Below are 20,368 nucleotides of genomic sequence, written 5' to 3'. Positions count from 1 at the left end.
AGTTTGTGAAAGACAAGGGAATTTACCTTTCATTTAGCTTTATTTACACAGGTTAGTCTCATTGAAATGAAATCTCTTTCGCAAGAGAGACCTCATCATTATTGATAGAAGGTTGTCTGAACGATGAGAGGACCAGATCCAAACACATATAGACTGACACACAGAAACGTGCATCAGTGTATGTCTGCCACATGTCCTGAATCGCCATAACACAGGACTGACAGCTGCACTCACTTCTTTCTATCCACTCTGTCTCCACTCTCCACTGACTGAGTTTCACATGACCGCCTCACTCACATCACATGTGCCGCCATCTGGATCTACTTTCTATTGCGGTCAAACAAAATAATCCCTCATTGTCAGAAACTCCTCCACCAGGAATGAACGGTGGGTGATGACTTATTCCTGCATAGTGTAAATAAGCATTGTTTGATATTCTCATCGACGGGGAATTCTCGCGCATAACGTTCTGTGCCAGCGGGCTAACAATGTTACATTGGAAAGGAGTGAAACAGGGAGAAATGTTAATTGAGTGTTGAGTGTTTCCCTGGATGGATGGATGGATGGATGGATGGATGGATGGATGGATGGATGGATGGAGGGATGGAGGGAAGGAGACAGCCATGTGTTGCGGAGGCAGCAGATGTGCTGTCTGTCTGTGTTGATGGGAGGAGAGACCAGACAGGCTGGAGAGAGGAGGCTCTCTCAGCAATGGCAACATTGAATCAAATGTACACTATGGCAAACTGCTGATGGGGGAAATTATATTCATCATGTGCTATGGAGGATTTTGCTTAATTCTTCCCAAAGTGTATTTATTGTAGGGGGTCTTCATAACACCAAGTGGGTATGAATGTTTTCATATCAGAATGAGTAGTGTTTCTTCAATCTGTATACCTTGTCTAAGTAGTTCCATTACCTAAACTGTGCATGTTGCTGCACAGGAGCAATGTTATTGTGGTTGACTATGAGTGAATTAATTCCAGCCTCAGTCTCTCATTGTGTGCCATTATGTGGCCTACAGGTTTACTCCAATTGCAGAGCAATCAACTGACTCATATCCGTCTCATATCCAGACGTCTAGGAAAAAGGCTGAGCTAGAGCTGAATCAACAGGGGGAGGAGAACACCAGGCAGAGCCAGAGGTGGGAACCACTGCATAAACACAATAACATGCAGATGTGTTAGCTTGCTACTCCCTAACCAAAGGCCAAACTCACACAGTCACACGGTTTGTGCTAGCTACACTTTACAGGAGGGAGAGGGCAAAAAAGAGAAAGTGACATTCTTCAAGGTAGAGTAATTGGGACCAGCTTAGAGTAAAAGTCATTTTAGTGCAGCCTTCGGAATATTTCACAAAGGAAAAAGAAAACATACAGTGTGTGAACTTAATCAGCATGTGTGTCCGTTCTCTTAAACCTCACTAGTCTTGCTTTCTTTCTCGACAGCTCTTAAAAAGCCCAGCCAAGTACAGGGCTAGTTATGCCTTCAGGTTCCAATCCCTCATACACACAAACACATTTCGAGCTGTACTAGCTCACAGAACATCAGTGAAAAATAGCTTCCACTGGGGTAGATGGGGGAAAAAGCAGAAATGTAAAACAGGTGCAGATTATCTGATGTTTTCAGGATAAGATCACTAGTCAGTGACAGAGTTCTAAATTAATCTCCTACGCAAAAACAAACATTCCATTGCCACACAGAGAGAAAAGGAACACCGGCTATAATGAGACATATACACTGAGTGTACAAAACATTAGAAACACCTGCTCTTTCCATGACATGGACTGACCAGGTGAATCCAGGTGAAAGCTATGATCCCTTATTGATGTCACATGTTAAATCCACTTCAGTCAGTGTAGATGAAGGGGATTAGACAGTTTAAAGAAAGATTTTTAAGCCTTGAGAGAATTGAGACATGGATTGTGTGTGTGTGCCATTCAGAGAGTAAATGGGCAAGACAAAATATGTAAATGCTTGTGAACGGGGTATGGTAGTAGATGCCAGGCGCACAGGTTTGAGTGTGTCAATAACTAACGCTCAACAGTTTCCTGTGTGTATCAAGAATGGTCCACCACCCAAAGGACATCCAGGCAACTTGAGTCCACATGGGCCAGCATCCCTGTAGGAACGCTTTCGACACCTTGTGGTCCATGCCCCGATGAATTGAGGGTGTTCTGAGGGCAAAAGGGGGTGAACTCAATATTTGGAAGGTGTTCCTAATGGTTTGAGACCTCAGTGTCCTGTATTTACTGGACCATAGTAAAAACGACAAATACGGAGATGAGAGCTGCGTGACAGTCGATACATTTCCTCTTTCATTCAACACATGCAAGTGTGTGAGACAAATGGTACGTCATCAGACAGTGTATTGTACGTGTAGTTTGATAATAGGCTGGTGTTGTGGTGATGCTATGGGCTCCAGACACAGGCCCAGCTACAGAGCAGAGAGAGTGTGATGGGACTGGAGTAGTGAAAGAGGAGGGGGAGGGATACTCTCCTCCACATCCTATGTAAACAGGCTCAAGGGGTGGACCTAAGAGTCCAATTACATGCACTCAACACAAACACAGAAAGGAGCTGTTATCACTTGGCCCTCACAATAAAACACTGTAATTATCCCAGGTTTACTGCAGGCTTCGCAGGGCAGCTCACATCACAGCCGGCCGCATATACACCCTTCCCTCTTCCTTTCCCCTTCAACTCCATCCGTTACCTGAGACAATAACTTCTGAAAGTTAACATTAACCCCAAAGTCTTAGATAGGATTGAGAGTATGACAAGGGGAATACATGCTCCACTGTGATCCAGTCAGATACATGCTCCATGAAATACACTGAGATTCTAGGCAGAGAACTTACACATGACACAGGTTAACACATCCCTTATGCATTAATTACAGGTGTGTAGGATGATTACAACCATATAAATCCTATTAAATTAGGAGGGGCTTTGTCATGAACCCTCAAAGTTCCAGAATTGAGTGAAAATGGCAGCCATATTGGTTAGGGAGAAATCCAAACCAGTCAAAACTATGAAATAGCACATGGAATCATGTAGTAACCACAAAAGTGTTAAACAAAATATATTTATATTTGAGATTCTTCAAAGTAGCCACCATTTGCCTTGATGACAGCTTTGCACACTCTTGGCATTCTCTCAACCAGCTTTATGAGGTAGTCACCTGGAATGCATTTCAATTAACAGGTGTGCCTTGTTAAAATATAATTTGTGGAATTTCTTTCCTTCTTAATGCGTTTCAGCGAATCAGTGTTGTGAAAAGGTAGGTGTGGTATACAGAAGATAGCCCTGTTTGGTAAAAGATCAAGTCCATATTATGGCAAGAACAGCTCAAATAAGCAAACAGAAACGACAGTCCGTCACTACTTTAAGACATGAAGGTCAGTCAATCTGGAAAATTAGAGTTACCAGCCTCAGAAATTGCAGCCCAAATAAATGCTTCACAGGGTTCAAGTAACAGACACATCTCAATTTCAACTGTTCAGAAGAGACTGTGTGAATTGCCCTTCATGGTCAAATTGCTGCAATGAAACCACTGCTAAAAGAACACCAATAAGAAGAAGAGACTTGCTTTGGCCAAGAAACACGAGCAATGGACATTGGACCAGTGGAAATATGTAATTTGGTCTGATGACTCCAAATGTGAGATGTTTGGTTCCAACCGCCGTGCCTTTGTGAGACGGAGAGTAGGTGACCGGATGATCTCCGCATGTGTGGTTCCCACCATGAAGCATGGAGGAGGAGGTGTGATGGTGTGGGGGTGCTTTGCTCGTGACACTGTCTGTGATTTATTTAGAATTCAAGGCACACTTAACCAACATGGCTACCACAACATTCTGCAGCGATACGCCATCCCATCTGGTTTGTGCTTAGTGGAACTATCATTTGTTTTCAACAGGACAATGACCCAACACAACTCTAGGCTGTGTAAGGGCTATTTGACCATGAAGGACAGTGATGGAGTGCTACATCAGATGACCTGGCCTCCACAATCACCCAACCTCAACCCAATTGAGATGCATTCAAGTTTGCTCTGTTTTTTGGTTAATTCTTAAGTAATTATCTTTTGGTTTTGTCATGATTTGGTTGGATCTAATTGTGTTGCTGTCCTGGGGCTCTGTTTTTGTGTTTGTGAACAGAGCCCCAGGACCATCTTGCTGAGGGGACTCTTCTCTAGGTTAATCTTTCTGTAGGTGATAGCTTTGTTATGGAAGGTTTGGGAATCACTTCCTTTTAGGTGGTTGTAATTTGAATTCTCTTTTCTAGATTTTGATAATTAGATGGTATCCTCCTAATTCTGCTCTGCATGCATTATTTGGTGTTTTACGTTGTACACAGAGGATGTTTTTGCTGAATTTTGCATGCAGCAGCTCAATTAGGTGTTTGTCCCATTTTGTGGGTTCTTGGTTTATGAGTGGACCCCAGACCTTACAACCATAAAGGGTAATGGGTTCTATAACTGAGTCAAGTATTTTTTGCCAGATCTTAATGGGGATGTCGGACTTTATGTTCCTTTTGATGGTGTAGCAGGCCCTTTTTGCCTTGTCTCTCAGATCATTCACGGCTTTGTGGAAGTGACCTGTGGTGCTGTTTAGACTGAGATAGGGATAGTTTTCTAGGTGGAATTTGTATTTGTAGTCCTGGCAACTGGACCTTTTTTGGAACACCATTATTTTTGTACACTGTCAGGGCCCAGGTCTGACAGAATCTGTGCTGAAGATCTAGGTGCTGCTTTAAGCACCAGATCATCAGCAAACAGTAGACATTTGACTTCAGATTCTAGTAGGTTGAGGCTGGGTGCTGCAGACTGTTCTTGTGCCCTCGCCAATACGTAGATATACGTATATGTAAAATAGGGTGGGGATCAAGCTGCATCATTGTCTCACCCCACAGCCCTGTGAAAATAAATCTGTGTTTTTTGCCCATTTTAAGAGAAACACTTATTGTTTGGGTACTTGGACTTTATAACGTCGTATGTCTTTCCCCCAACACCGCTTTCCATCAATTTGTATAGCAGACCCTCATGCCAAATTGAGTCAAAAGCTTTTTTTAAACCAACAAAGCATGAGAAGACTTAGCTTTTGTTTTGGTTTATTTGGTTGTCTATTAGGGTGTGCAGGGTGAATACGTGGACTGCCGTACGGTAATTTGGTAAAAAGCCAATTTGACATTTGCTCCGTACATTGTTTTCACTGAGGAAATGTAGGAGTCTGCGGTTAATGATAATGCAAAGGAATTTCCCAAGGTTGCTGTTGATGCATATCCCACGGTAGCTATTGAGGTCAAATTTGTCTCCCATTTGTGGATTGGGGTGATCAGTCCTTGGTTCCAAATATTGGGGAAGATGTAAGAGAGGACAATGTTAAAGAGTTTAAGTACAGGCAATTGGAATTTATGGTCTGTATATTTTATCATTTCATTTAGGATATCATCAACACCACAGGCCTTTTTGGGTTGGAGAGTTTGTATTTTGTCCTGTAGTTGATTCAGTGTAATTGGAGAATCCAGTGGGTTCTGGCAGTCTTTAATAGCTGATTCTAAGATTTGTAATTGATCATGTATATGTTTTTGCTGATTGTTCTAGAGCAGAAAAAATTGGAGAAGTGGTTTATCCATACATCTCCATTTTGGATGGTAACTCTTTGTGTGGTTGGATTCTATGGATTCTTCAATTACATTGATCTGATTTATGTGCTGTTCATATTTTGTTAGTGTATTTCTGTACTGTTTTAGTATTTCACTATAGTGAAGGCGTAGGCTCAGGTTTTCTGGGTCTGTATGTCTCTATGTTTCTTTTCAATTTCTTTCTTAGGTTTTTGAATTCTTCATCAAACCATTTATCATTGTTGTTAACTTTCTTAGGTTGTCTGCTTGACAATTTATATATTTCAAATCAAATCAAATGTATTTGTCACATACACATGTGTTAGCAGGTGTTAATAATGCAAGTGTAGCGAAATGCTTGTGCTTCTAGTTCCGACCATGCAGTAATATCTAACAAGTAATCTACCAATTCCACAACAACTACCTTGTACACACAAGTGTAAAGGAATGAATACGAATATGTACATGAAAATATATAAATGAGTGATGGCCGAACAGCATAGGCAAGATGGAATAGATGGTATGTAGTACAGTATATACATATGAGATGAGTATTGTAGGGTATGAAAACATATAAAGCAGCATTGTTTAAGGTGGCTAGTGATACATTACATCAGGATGGCAAGATGCAGTAGATGGTATAGAGTACAGTATATACATATGAGATGAGTAATGTAGGGTATGTAAACATTATATAAAGTGGCATTGTTTAAAGTGGCTGGTGATACATCTAATTACATCAAGATGGCAAGATGCAGTAGATGGTATGGCGTACAGTATATACATATGAGATGAATAATGTAGGTTATGTAAACATTATCTAATATAAATAATATAAAGTGGCAAGTGATAAATTGATTACATCAATTTTCCCATTATTAAAGTGGCTTGAGTTGAGTCAGTATGTTGGCAGCAGCCACTCAAAGTTAGTGATGGGTGTTTAACAGTCTGATGGCCTTGAGATGGAAGCTGTTTTTCAGTCTCTCGGTTCCAGCTTTGATGCACCTGTGCTGACCTCGCCTTCTGGATGTTAGCGGGGTGAACAGGCAGTGTCTCGGGTGGTTGCTGTCCTTGATGATCTCTTTGGCCTTCCTGTGACATCGGGTGGTGTAGGTGTCCTGGAGGGCAGGTAGTTTGCACCCAGTGATGCGTTGTGCAGACCTCACTACCCTCTGGAGAGCCTTCCGGTTATGGGCTGTATCATCGCCTGGTACGGCACCAGGCGATGATACAGCCCGACAGGATGCTCTCGATTGTGCATCTGTAAAAGTTTGTGAGTGTTTTTGGTGACAAGCCAAATGTCTTCAGCCTCCTGAGGTTGAAGAGCCGCTGCTGCGCCTTCTTCACCACGCTGTCTGTGTGGGTGGACCATTTCAGTTTGTCCGTGATGTGTACGCCGAGGAACTTAAAACTTGATAGGGAAGCTGAAAGGTCAAATATACTGTTTAGGCTTTCTACTGCCAAGTTCACACCTTCACTATGGCAGTAAAATGTTTTGTCCAGGAAATTGTCTAAAAGGGATTGATTTTGTTGTTGCCCAATAGCTTTTTAGTAGGTTTCTATACTACTTTCCTTCTTAATATTATGCAGTTCCTTTGGCTGTGATGCCTCATGATTGAGTATTACTCTATTCAAGTAGACTGTGATTTTGCTATGATCTGATAGGGGTGTCAGTGGTCTGACTGTGAACACTCTGAGAGACTCTGGATTGAGGTCACAGATAAAGTAATCTATAGTGATACTGCAGTTTAGAGATGGAGAAGCTGTCATCGTTAAAGTATAGGGATTCTATATAGGCAACAGACATGAGGACTTTTCTCTCTGTTGAGATAGTTTGCTTATAAACTTCTGGCCAGATGTAAAAAGTATGTGGTAAAATTTCACAAATCTTAGTACAAAACTCAAAACAGATCATCAAAAAGGCTGTTTTTTTTTTATCTTTAAGCACATTTTCAATTGACTAGGTACAATACACAAAATCACAAAGTAACTTTTTCACCTAACCTAATCAGTGTTTCTTCTAGAAATAGCTTTCATATAAAATAATTGCCTTTCACAATGCAATGCTCACAATACCTTTCATCTGATTCTGTTCTCATTTGTTTAAATACATTTGACCATCACTTAATCCAACTGCACTTAATGGTTAATCACTTAACCGTCTGGTAAACCTATAGATTTTAAACTGGTTTGTCTACTATATATGGATTTTGAGAACTACAGAAATTAAATGTGTGTTTTTTCATAGTATAAACATTTAAATTACATGTATTACACATGGTAACCATACATAATGACTACTCGTTATTGTTAATGGATTTCACATAGAGGCAACCACAATTAGTCACTATATAAAAGGGGGTGTGTGAACACGTGTGAGCACATTTCTTTCAACATGGAGCAGAATAGACAGCAAGGGAGAGGAATAAGTCAACGAGCCCGTGGACAAGGGGCCCGACAGAGAAGTAGGCATGGGCCCCAACAGAGGTCAAAGAGGTGGGCATGGGCCCCATCAAAAAGGTCAAAGAGGTGGCCATAGGACCCGTCAAAGAGGTCAAAGAGGTGGCCATAGGACCCGTCAAAGAGGTGGCCGTCAGAGAGAGGTAAGCAGATGGCATGGAAAGGTTGTCTCTAATGAAGTCCGGGCCATCATCATTGGTCATGTGGTAAACAGAGGCCTTACCATGGCAGAGGCTGCCGGAATAGGTCACCCCAATCTGAAAAAATCAACTGGCAATTCGATCATGAGAACATTCCACCAAGAAAACCGGTAAATCTGCAGGATATGCACTATGCTTTACCATTACATTTACTGTAAATTACATATTGTAATGCATGTAAATTCACAAAACATGCTACAGTATTCTTACAGTATGATCTATTGACAGTATACTCTGTTTATACCCTCAGAATTGACAGAAGTCCCCATGGTGGTTGCCATGTGCTGACCGACCAGCAGGAGTGGGCAGTGGTGGAAATGGTGAGGGCCAGGAATGACATTCAGTACGGCTGTCCGAAATAAAGCAGGCCATTGAGGAGAACAATGAAACCTTTGCCAATGAGGCATCCATCAGCCTACCAACAATCGCTCACCTTTTAAAGAGGCACCAGGTATCTATGAAACACATTTACCTGGTGCCTTTTGAGAGAAACAACGACTGGGTGAAACAACTGCAGGCCTAGTATTTTCAGGTACAGCACTATACACTGTATTACTGTTACTATTTGATGCACATGCTACTTCACAATATCATATTGGAACTATATTGTAAAAATAGCTAACAAAAATATATTTTTAGAAGGTGATGGTTCTTGATGCAGCTGTGAACCATCACAGGTTTATCTTTGTTGATGAAGCGGGCTTTAACCTGGACAATACTCGGCGACTTGGGCGGGACCTTATTGACCAACGGGCGACCGTCCAAGTGCCTGGACAACGTGGGGGAAACATCTCCATGTGCACAGCTATCTCTGAAGATGGTATGGTAGGACGTAGAACATTACTTGGATCCTACAACGCTGCACACCTCATTGTGTTTCTCAATTAAATTGAGCAGGCTTGTCAAGGTGAAAGGGTCACCTATGTCATTGTGTGAGACAATGTCAGGTTCCACCATGCAGAGGTGGTTCAGGCATGGTTTGGGCCAATTCCCGATTCGTGACCCTTTACCTGCCCCCATACTCTTCTTTCCTCAACCCTATTGAGGATGTGTTTTCAGCATGGAGGTGGAAGGTGTACGACCGCCATCCCCATGAATGTGCCATCCTCCTTCTGGCCATGGATGAGGCATGCGACGACATCAATGCAGACCAATGTCAAGCTTGGATTTGCCATGCCAAAAGGTTTTTCCCACGGTGCATGAACAATGAGGACATTCACTGGAAAAGAATGTATGGCCAACTGCTCAAGACAAGCTTGATGCAAATGAATGCGTGCTAAACATATATTTTTTAATTTTCATTCATTTAATTTGTTTCATTTAATATCTTACATTTAATTATAGACAGTACACCTATGTTGCAATTATATCTGAAAAAATTTAAATAAATGTTGCATTAATGATTGTAGAGGATGTCTTCATTGATCACATCTTTGATTTCACATTCAATAGATATTATGGAAATTCTAGATTTTCTGCCAGTTTTCTTTCACTTCTGTGGGCGATTTGCATCGTTTGCTATTAGATAAAACTGGTAGGTAAAACTAAAACATTGAAAAGATATCATTATGTTGTGTTTTGGCAATTAAAAGAATGTTATCATTACATTTCACAATTAACTTATATTTTGAATCAATGGTTGTGTGGTGAGAGATGTTTACAATCCAAATGAATGCACAATGACAAGTTTTGAATGAAAGACTGGCTGCGTTAGAACTGTGACCAGTTTGGAGTTTTGTACAACATTTTGGTGAAAATAGTACCAATGTGATAAAAAAAGAAATACATGTAATTGCGTGGGTTAGGTCTGCTCTATACCAAGTTAGCATACCCCCTGAGTCTCTTCCCTGTTTCACACCTGGTAGTTTGATGGATGAGACTACCAGCTCTCTGTAGCCTAGAGGGCAACCAGTGGGTTCGTCTCCTCTATATTATGTTTCTTGTAGGATGACAATGTCTGTATTTCCAATTTCTCTCTCTCTCTCTCTCTCTCTCTCACACTAAATAATGAGCCTTTGTGGATACAGTATATTCTTTAGAACCTACCCTATGGTCATAATTGTTGCCCTGCAAAGTGTCTGATATCTCTGTGCTAATTTCAGACAGATATTGTTGGTGTTGGCATTGCTATTATTGCCCCATAAAATCTCTCTATTCAGGAGTGTTTTGACGTGCAATCTGGCCTTTTTAACAACTCTGGCACACGTCCAAATCATATCGCCTATTAATTCTCCACAGTCGGTTGATGTATGCATTTTATTAGTGAAAATGCAAGCTCAAGGGAAATTACAATGAAATACACACATGATGAGGAGGGCGAGATATAAATGTGGACAGTTTTTTTGGTTGTTAAACAAAGATGACTCACGCTTCCTAATACCACTGACTTCAACATGGCACAGCTGCAGCACAATTACAGTAACAGCACAACAGGTTTCTGTTCTGTGAGTCTAAAGCCTATTCTTTTTTCAAAAGCCATAATAAGTTGAAAATATATTAAAAGCTTACTGAGAAGGTTTAGGGAAAAAAACGTTTTAATGTATAAGCTAAAGAAAGCATATAGTCTACGTTAATTTCTCATTTTCATTTACCTTTTAGTTATGCATAGGTTAACATTATGATTGCATTTTGAAATTGCCAATCAACTAATTTCTATTGATGTGCAGTAGTTCCTTTTCTGAAATGCAATTCAGATAGGCCTGCCCTCTGCGATAGAGCTCTACAAATTGATTTTGAAATAAGACCTTTGCTGCCATCTAGGGGTCAGCTGATATACTATTTCCATGTACTGCAACACTGCACACATCTGTCCAGGAAGATAACTGTAGCAGACAACTGCTAGAGATGAATGCTTTTCAACTTTCAAAGGATACATCAAGATGTCTTCGTACTGTCCTAATTTATTGTGTATATTGTTTCAGGATGTAAGAGCATCATATTACATTTCATATAAAGCCAACAATGCTCTCAAATGGCTCACATAATTTCCCTGATTGATGGATATTTATTTTAAAGTTAATCTATTATCTGGTGCAGCCAGGATTTTAAGAGGTGTACAAAATGGAAAAATTCTGAAAGTATTCAAAAAGAAGGAATTTTCAAATTATGTATAATGCTTTGGCCATTATATTAATGTAGTTTCTATACTAAAACTAGAGATAGTGTTATACAAATTAACAAACATTTAATTTTATACTACAGTATTCAATACATCATATTATGAAACTTCATATACCATAAATATCCCCACTAATTTAACTGCCAACCACTTTCGGACCCTGTCCCAGCTGCAGTTGCAAGAACCAATGAAAATAGAGGTGGGTGGGGAATAAGTATTTGCTGGCGTTACGTCAACACCGCAGGCTCGCAGCAGCAGACCTACAAACCCCTGTGCCTTGACAGATCTGACATTGCAAGGTAAGATTTCAACCAAATAAAACTCGAGCTTTAGCTAGTATATAAATGTGAATGCTTGACTTTGAAAATGGACTCAATCATGAATTCTTACCGGACTGCCCCAAACAGGAAGTCACATCGCGATTTCGGGAGGCCTCCCACTAATCAAGCTGTCTAGCACAGCTTGCGCTAGAATCAACATAGCATCATGCCACAATATTATAAATTATTAATTGCATGTAACCAGCTAGTGCGGTTGTCATTTGCATTGGCCGTGTAGTGACAGCTTGATTCAAGCAATCTCTGTTATGCTAACACAGTTAGTAGCTAACACATTGACCGCACAATAACAAACTATGGTCGCTACATTCGTATCGCTACCTAGCGAGTTAGGCAGAACACTTATATTGGTTGTCTGTAGTTAGCTAACTGATTCTGAGAAGTTGTTTACTTGAAAGCTGGCTAGCTGCAGCAATCTAGTGTTGAATGACAGCTGGCTGCTGCTAGTGCTATCCAGTGGCAGTGATACACTCCCCTCACTTAAATTATATAGCCAGCTAAGTATCAGTGGTTACCAAACTGGGGCGCGTCCCCATATATAGTTATTATTTTTCTTAAAGAAACTCAGTATGGCTTTAAACGTACTCTTGAAAGTTGTAATAGTAGAATGCACAAGGTGAAATTAAAAAATTGGGTCTGCATCATCAGTTCCTCTTGTCATGTTAGTCATTGCATATTTCTAACTTGTCAGAAATGTCCAGCTAACATTTTCTATTTATGTTTTTTAGCCCATAGATATAAAAGTAACACAACAATTACAACAATATCACATGAATACACATTAGACATGGCAAAACAAGAAATGTCCCTTTTTCAGGACCCTGTCTTTCAAAGATAATTTGTAAAAATCCAAATAACTTCACAGATATTCATTATAAAGTGTTTAAACACTGTTTCCCATGCTTGTTCAATTAACCATGAACATGCACCTGTGGAACGGTCGTTAAGACACTAACAGCTTACAGACGGTAGGCAATTAAGGTCACAGTTATGAAAACTTAGGACACTAAAGAGGCCTTTCTACTGACTCTGAAAAACACCAAAAGGAAGATGCCCAGAGTCCCTGCCCATCTGCGTGAACGTGCCTTAGGCATGCTGCAAGGAGGCATGCAGACTGCAGATGTGGCCAGGGCAATAAATTGCAATGTCCGTGCTGTGAGACGCCTAAGACAGCGCTACAGGGAGACAGGCCGGGCAGCTGATCGTCCTCACATTGGCAGACCATGTGTAACAATACCTGCACAGGATCGGTACATCCGAACATCACACCTGCGGGACAGGTACAGGATGGCAACAACAACAACTGCCCGAGTAACACCAGGAACACACAATCCCTCCATCAGTGCTCAGACTGTCTGCAATAGGCTGAGAGATGCTGGACTGCGGGCTTGTAGGGCTGTTGTAAGGCAGGTCCTCACCAGACATCACCGGCAACAATGTCACCAATGGGGACAAACCCACCGTCACTGGACCAGACGGGACTGGCAAAAAGTGCTCTTCACTGTCGAGTCTGGGTTTTGTCTCACCAGGGATGATGATCGGATTCGTGTTTATCGTCGAAGGAATGAGCGTTACACCGAGGCCTGTACTCTGGAGCGGGATCGATTTGGAGGTGGAGGGTCCGTCATGGTCTGGGGCGGTGTGTCACAGCATCATCGGACTGAGCTTGTTGTCATTGCAGGCAATCTCAACGCCGTGCGTTATAGGGAAGACATCCTCCTCCCTCATGTGGTACCCTTCCTGCAGGCTCATCCTGACATGACCCTCCAGCATGACAATGCCACCAGCCATACTGCTCGTTCTGTGCGTGATTTCCTGCAAGACAGGAATGTCAGTGTTCTGCTATGGCCAGCGACGAGCCGGATCTCAATCCCATTGAGCAGGTCTGGGACCTGTTGGATTGGAGGGTGAGGGCTAGGGCCATTCCCCACAGAAATGTCCTGGAACTTGCAGGTGCCTTGGTGGAAGAGTGAGGTAACATCTCACAGCAAGAACTGGCAAATCTGGTGCAGTCCATGAGGAGATGCACTGCAGTACTTAATTCAGCTGGTGGCCACACCAGATACTGATTTGGACCACCCCCCCCTTTGTTCAGGGACACATTATTCCATCTCTGTTAGTCACATGTCTGTGGAACTTGTTCAGTTTGTCTGTTGTTGAATCTTGTTGTGTTCATACAAATATTTAAATGTTAAGTTTGCTGAAAATAAACGCAGTTGACAGTGTGAGGGTGTTTCTTTTTTTTGCTGAATTTGTATAGAATTGCAAGAAAATTTACTCTACAACTGCAAAATGTGTAAAATTTCAGGAAATAAGCTTTAAACCTGCAAAATTCTCTCCGCCAACGAGATGTTTGTGTCATGGACAGTGCTTGTGTCCATAGAAATAAATGCGGTGCTCACGTAGGGGCGCAGGGTGTTCCCCAATGTTGGAAGGGGGTCGCCGAGTGAATAAGTTTGGGAGCCCCTGAGTTACAGTGTATGTTTCTCACAGTGACTACTAACTGGGTTGTGCTCTCTCAAATGTATCCCAGCATCAAAAGTGAATTATTCCCATGTTCTTGAGTTAACTAGTTCAATACTCCCCCCTAGAAACTTGTAAACATGTGGTCAAAATGTAATCCACCATTACTAGAGGAATGCTAATTATTTATTCAGCCTTTTTAATGAGAAATCATGACAACATCGTTATTTGACTTGTTAGCAATGCAACCTCTCCTCAACATATCATTGTTGCCAGGACAAACATATGTTCACGATCAGCACCTTTTTGGGCTCATTCAGTAGTTTTTACCTGAAAGTAGTGTCCTGTTGAAAAATAATGTTAAGTACAATTTACCTTACTAAAACATACAGGGACAATTATTCTGTTGATGCTTCCCCTTGTCATGGCGTTTTGATGTATGACCGAGTGTCAAAACCCCAGTTCTAGATGTCAGTCCGTAGAAGGACAAAAACATCTGTTTTAAGCAATCCATTTTGTGAGACCGTGATGACTATAAACTTTTTAATACTAACATAAATCGGAGGTGTATGTCCTGTAATTCTTTTGTGGTGAGTACTTTAGTTTGTGTAACGTAATAATACTTGGTCCACCATTGGGAAATAGCCATAATATAAAATAATTAAATATTTCAATTAACAATGATAATAAATGAAGCACACAGATTTTTACAACGACATCTATTTCTCACTACTTTAACCATGGAGAGAGTAAAATAAATGCTCCTAAACACAATGTAACCAGGCACGAGACTAGAGCTTTCGTAGTGATTGTGCCACAGCCTGAAACTTTGACGTCCCCTTTTTTTTATTCCTCTCCTCTCAGGTGTGAACACGATGGCGGCAGCTTCGCCAGCTCTGGACCCGGACCTGCTCCGGGAGGTCCTGGAGTGCCCCATCTGCCTGGAGACTTACAACCGGGAGCAGCTGAGGCCCAAGCTCCTGCAGTGTGGCCACACAGTGTGCAGACAGTGTCTGGAGAAGCTGCTGGCTAGCACCATCAACGGCGTGCGCTGTCCCTTCTGCAGCAGGGTCTCCCGCATGAGCAGCATCTCCCAGCTGGCTGACAACCTCACTGTGCTCAAGATCCTGGACTGGGTCAGCTCCTGCACCACCACCCTCATGTGCAAGTCCTGCCACATCCGCCTACCCCGACAGTACTGCCTTGACTGCGGCATCGTGCTCTGTGACCTCTGCAAGAGTGAGGGCCATCAGCAGCAGGGCCATGCCGTCCAGCCCATCCGGGTGGCCGCTGAGCAGCGCCGGAAGGACCTGGGCGGTAAACTGGCGTCCCTCCACGAAGCCATGGGCCACATCCAGCAGAAAAAAGTGACCATTGACAGTGTGACAAAGAACATGCGGGTGAAGTCCCGGGCAGTGCAGCAGGAGTATGCCCGGGCTGAGCTGCGTCTGCAGGAGGAGCTGGGGCACCAGCGGCGGACCTTCGCTGCCTCCATGGCCAAGGTGGAAAAGCTGAATGGGCACATCCTTGAGGAGCAGACGTACCTGCTGAACCTGGCCGAAGTGCAGGTGGTGTCCCGATGCGACTACCTCACCATGCGGGTGAAGCAGAGCGACATCACCCTGCTGGAGGAGGACGGAGGGGGAAACGATGAGGAGGAGCTAGACCTGAGGAGCTGCCTGGACCTGCCTACGCTACTCAAGCTCCAGGACCCTGAGCTGTTGACGATGGAGCATCCCGAGGCCCTGGATGTGGCCCACCTCACCACCAAGCCCTGCACCGTCAACACTGATGAGGGGCTGCTGGAGTTTAGAGCCGGGGTTGGGGTTGATGCCATGTGCGGGACTGTGGGGATTGCAGGGGCCCCGCTGGACCTGTATAGAGACATTGATATGTTAATGTCTGTAGAAAAGGCTGTGTGTGCCTCCCCGGGCAACTTTAAGTCCATGGATGAAGGGGGGGCCTCCTCGCCCGGTGCAGAGGCCAGGGCCAGCTCTGGGCCACAGCACTGCCAGTTTGTAAAGAAGATGGGTTGCAAGGGCAACCTGCCGGGGATGTTCAACCTACCGGTTAGCATCTGCGTCACCCCGCAGGGCGAAGTCCTGGTGGCCGACCGGGGGAACTACCGCATCCAGATCTTCAACCGCAAAGGCTTCCAGAGGGAGATCCGTCGCAATCCCAGCAGCATCGACAACTTTGTCCTGAGCTTCCTGGGCGCTGACCTGCCCAACCTCATCCCGCTGTCCATCGCCATCACTCCTCAGGGCCTTATTGGGGTCACTGACAACTACGACAACTCAGTCAAGGTGTACACCATTGACGGCCACTGCGTGGCCTGCCACAAGAACCAGCTAATAAAGCCCTGGGGCATTGCAGCCATGCCCACGGGTCAGTTCGTGGTCTCGGACGTGGAGGGCGGCAAGCTCTGGTGCCTGGCCGTAGACCGCAACGTGGGCGTAGTCAACTACAACCGTCTGTGCTCGGCAGTGCGGCCCAAGTTTGTGACGTGTGACTCATCGGGCACCATCTACTTCACCCAAGGATTGGGCCTGAACATTGAGAACCGCCATAATGAGCACCACCTGGAGGGGGGCTTCTCCATCTGCTCGGTGGGGACAGATGGCCAGCTGGGCAAGCATCTCAGCCACTTCTTCTCGGAGACAGAGGACTTCCGTTGCATCACGGGAATGTGCGTGGATGCCAACGGGGACCTGCTGGTGACGGACAGTGGCAGGAAGGAGATCCTGCAGTTCCCCAAAGAGGGCGGCTTTAACGTGCTCATCCAGGAGGGACTGACATGCCCTGTGGGCGTGGCCGTCACTGAGAAAGGACAGCTGATGGTGCTGGACTGCTGGGACCACTGTGTGAAAGTCTACTCGTACCTACAGAGGAGACGCTTCTCCACCTGCTAGGTGCTAAGAAACTACAAATCCAATTGTGTGTGTGTCACTTTAGTGTAAAAGGCTGCATTCCAAACAACTTTTGCTCCTCCATGATCTGACTTCTAGTCAGTGCTTAGCAGGTCATATAATGAGTCACTGATCCCCAGTCAGTCGGTGGGACTGGCTAGGAGCACACTGGAACCAAGCCGGTGTCTATCTACAATTCGAGCTGCCTCTTTGATTTGATGGATCACAGCACTAAAGACGACAATAAGTGTTGTCACATTGGGGTGGAGGGAAACTGGTATGTCAATCAACGCACAACATTTTTTATATTTTAACTGCTGTAATGTACAAAATATTAGGGCCGGGTTGATACCTGTATTGCGATACTCGTTAGTATAGTAGCAAGGACACAAAACACGAAGCAAATTTAACTTCTTTGGGAAAACGGCCCTAATGTTGGAAACAAACATCATTATGTTGTCATCGAGTCACATTTATTCTTTTCCAATCTATAGAACACTATTGTACATACAGCAGGTTTTTAAAGGACCAAAGAGTTTGGTCTGCATAGTTTTTTTTGCCATTTAATATTTTTTTTTTTATACTGGTATCGTCACAGCCATACAAAATGATATTTCTGACAATTACTAAGCCTAATGGCATGGCAAGAAAATGTATTGCAAAAAAAGAATTGCGCTTACAGCCTTTTATCAATTTAGAAGGCATGTCTAATCAAACCTCTAACTTAAATCTATAGGGATGGGATCATGGACTTGATCGTTATAACCCAGCCATCCAATAAAAAGTATTGTGTTGGAGCTCTTCGGGGTACATCTTCAACGTGCAAATGAGTGAAGTTGCCTGTAGACACACAGCTCTAGGATCAGCTTACCCTCCCTCAAGGCTAACTTTAACATTTAGTGTATGCACAGTTTATTCTAAAATAGGTAGAACTAGGCATCTATTTCCTATTATATTTTTTCATTTCCATGATTGTTGCAGAATACATTCCTCACCTTTTCTGACTGATGGTTTCCTACTCGCGAAGTAGCCTGTCGCCTACGTCTGATCTCTTATTTAATTGGACCCATTTCGCAGTAGTAAATAGATATGCTATTTCAAGTATTTTGCTCTATGCGATCCGGAGCGTAGTTTAACGCTAGAACGGATGTTTCACCTTTTCCATTTACGTCTTTGTCAAATGTCTCGCGTAAACAATATTTAATTTATAAACATATTTTCATAGCCATTGCTGAAAAATTCCTCCACTTTTTTTTTTTCTGGCCATGATGGGTTCGTATTCCCGAAGTAGCTTTAGCCTACAACAAATTACCATGCGCATCTCTCGTTTTAATTGGGCCTATTAGATAGGCTTTTATTTAAAAGTATTTTGCTTTATGCATCCGAAAGGTAGCGCGGTTTAGAATATACAGTATAATTTAACAGAAACAGTTGATCTTTTTCATTGAAGTGTGTAGGCTACCACTGTAAGTAGGCCTACTGTAGTTTTATATTTTTACTCAATGTTTTTAGAATTCGCGGGTAGTGCAGCATAATTAAGTTCTGCAAAAAGTAAACAAAGTATTATTGAATTGAAACGATCTACAGGTTTATAACAATTTCCCATGATTTCTTTCTTTCAGATACAGAAAATGTCACTGTAAAAGTTTAAAACATCCCGCCAACACCTCCAGAGACATTTGGTCAAGTTCGTCATTGCTATTTCCTTTAGAAACTTCCATACGTATATACAATTTGTTCAGTGATTGTGTTTTTTCATTTCTTGTACTCTCATGAGACATTTGAAACCATATTTGTCGACTCACCAAAGGATTTCAATTCAGGATATGTCAGGCAGCATGCTAACCTTGTCACTGCAATAGTCTGTCACTACAAAATTATTTCTGAAATTATCATTACAGATATTCCAAACTTAACTATTACAATATTAAAATGCTAGAAAAATCAAGTGTCCTTGTTTCAATGTGATGAATAACAAGACTGTTGCTGTCTGTTTTTAATGGTAATTTTTTTATTGTTCACTCAACTTAACTGGAGAAGAGATGCATTTATTTTAGGGCTGTGAAACAAATAATTTTTTTTAAATAAGGTTAATTGCAGGATTTTCTTGGATTAATCGCAAACATTTGAAATTGCTCAAATTGAGCTGTAATTTAAGATGTTTTATACCAAAAGCATTACAAGAATATCAATATCTTGATTTTGTCCAAAGTAACGGTAAGCAAAATCTGGTAAATTAATAAAGCGCACTTTCTTTAACCTCAATGTCAAGTTGTTTTGACATCACATTGTTGTTTTTAGCTCTATAGATTATTTGGGATATTTTCAGTGAATTTTAAACGCTTTCAAACAATGCGAATAATCACGCAAAAAATAAGTGCACTTTTTGTAATTTAACTTGAGTTAAAGGCCCAATGTAGACATTTTCATATCAATATATCAAATAAGGACCTTACTGTAAGATTTACATTAAAATGGGCAAAATAACCTTTTTATTTTGGGGGGAACTCACTATTATTGGTCAATTTATGGGATGGTGAAGTCACAATGGAAAGCACACACATAGAGAATGATAGAGGCCTCTAGTGGCCAGAATTCGGTTTTAGCACAGGCAGCGCCATTGAGGACTTCCACCATTTTAATATAGTCAACTGGGTGAGACTTCCAACTTCATTGGCTGATCCCTCCTTGTGACCCTGTTGGAGACTACTTTAAAATGGAGATAGTATGGGCAGTGCCACTGAGGCTGTCACCGATGCCATAATGGTACGGATACAATGAGGCCTCTATGGCCAAAACTCCCGCCAGGACCTTCTAATCTGCTGATTATAAGGTCCTGTGTATATTGTATTTTCAGCAAGAAAGTATCAGGTAATAACTCAGCTGTTGTACAATAATGATACAAAAATAAATGAATTTTGACTCCGCTGGGCCTTTAACTGATTAACTCGGACAGCCTTAATTTCTTTAGACCTACATGTAATTGCCTATTTCCTCCTGAGTTTGTGTTTTTTTTTAAAATTTTTTTTTATAAATACTACTGGGTCTTCTTGAGTGTTCTGTTTCTGTATGCATGTGTTGAACCAACCCATGTGTCTTTCAGAAGTTTCGCCTTTGGTGGAGGCAGTGACTTTACAGTGTGTTACTATTGTATCAGATGAGTTTCTGTGTAACACGAGGCTCAATTTCATGTTTGTAATGTTATCTATTTAGTGCAATAAACCCAACATGAATGAAGATGTGCATGTTGTGGTTT

At 42.3% G+C, this 20,368-nt stretch overlaps 2 protein-coding genes across 3 annotated transcripts in view; one reads left to right on the top strand and one right to left on the bottom strand.

The window, feature by feature from the left end:
- Positions 1-20,368, bottom strand: part of LOC106565912 (astrotactin-2) — a 449,250-nt gene that overhangs the window by 101,435 nt on the left and 327,447 nt on the right. The window lies entirely within an intron of this gene.
- On the top strand, positions 11,586-20,349 carry LOC106565915 (E3 ubiquitin-protein ligase TRIM32). 2 transcript variants are annotated; one of them, XR_001319759.3, is made up of 3 exons: positions 11,586-11,701; positions 15,068-17,389; positions 18,735-20,349. XR_001319759.3 is itself a non-coding variant. In XM_014133617.3 (2 exons), the coding sequence occupies exon 2, from the start codon at positions 15,079-15,081 to the stop codon at positions 17,113-17,115; it is 2,037 nt and encodes a 678-aa protein (XP_013989092.1). In that variant the 5' UTR covers positions 11,586-11,701; positions 15,068-15,078; the 3' UTR covers positions 17,116-20,349. The 2 variants fall into 2 exon arrangements, 1 of the variants encoding a protein (XP_013989092.1); XM_014133617.3 differs by having other exon boundaries at positions 15,068-20,349.

Source organism: Salmo salar, chromosome 01 (assembly GCF_965601325.2).
Source record: "Salmo salar chromosome 01, fSalSal1, whole genome shotgun sequence".
In the NCBI taxonomy this organism is placed as follows: domain Eukaryota; kingdom Metazoa; phylum Chordata; class Actinopteri; order Salmoniformes; family Salmonidae; genus Salmo; species Salmo salar.
This window is presented reverse-complemented; position numbering and strand designations above follow the sequence as displayed.

What these genes read in the sequence shown, in the direction of transcription:
- LOC106565915 (XM_014133617.3), top strand. Translation starts at nt 15,079, where the DNA reads ATGGCGGCAGCTTCGCCAGCTCTGGACCCGGACCTGCTCCGGGAGGTC.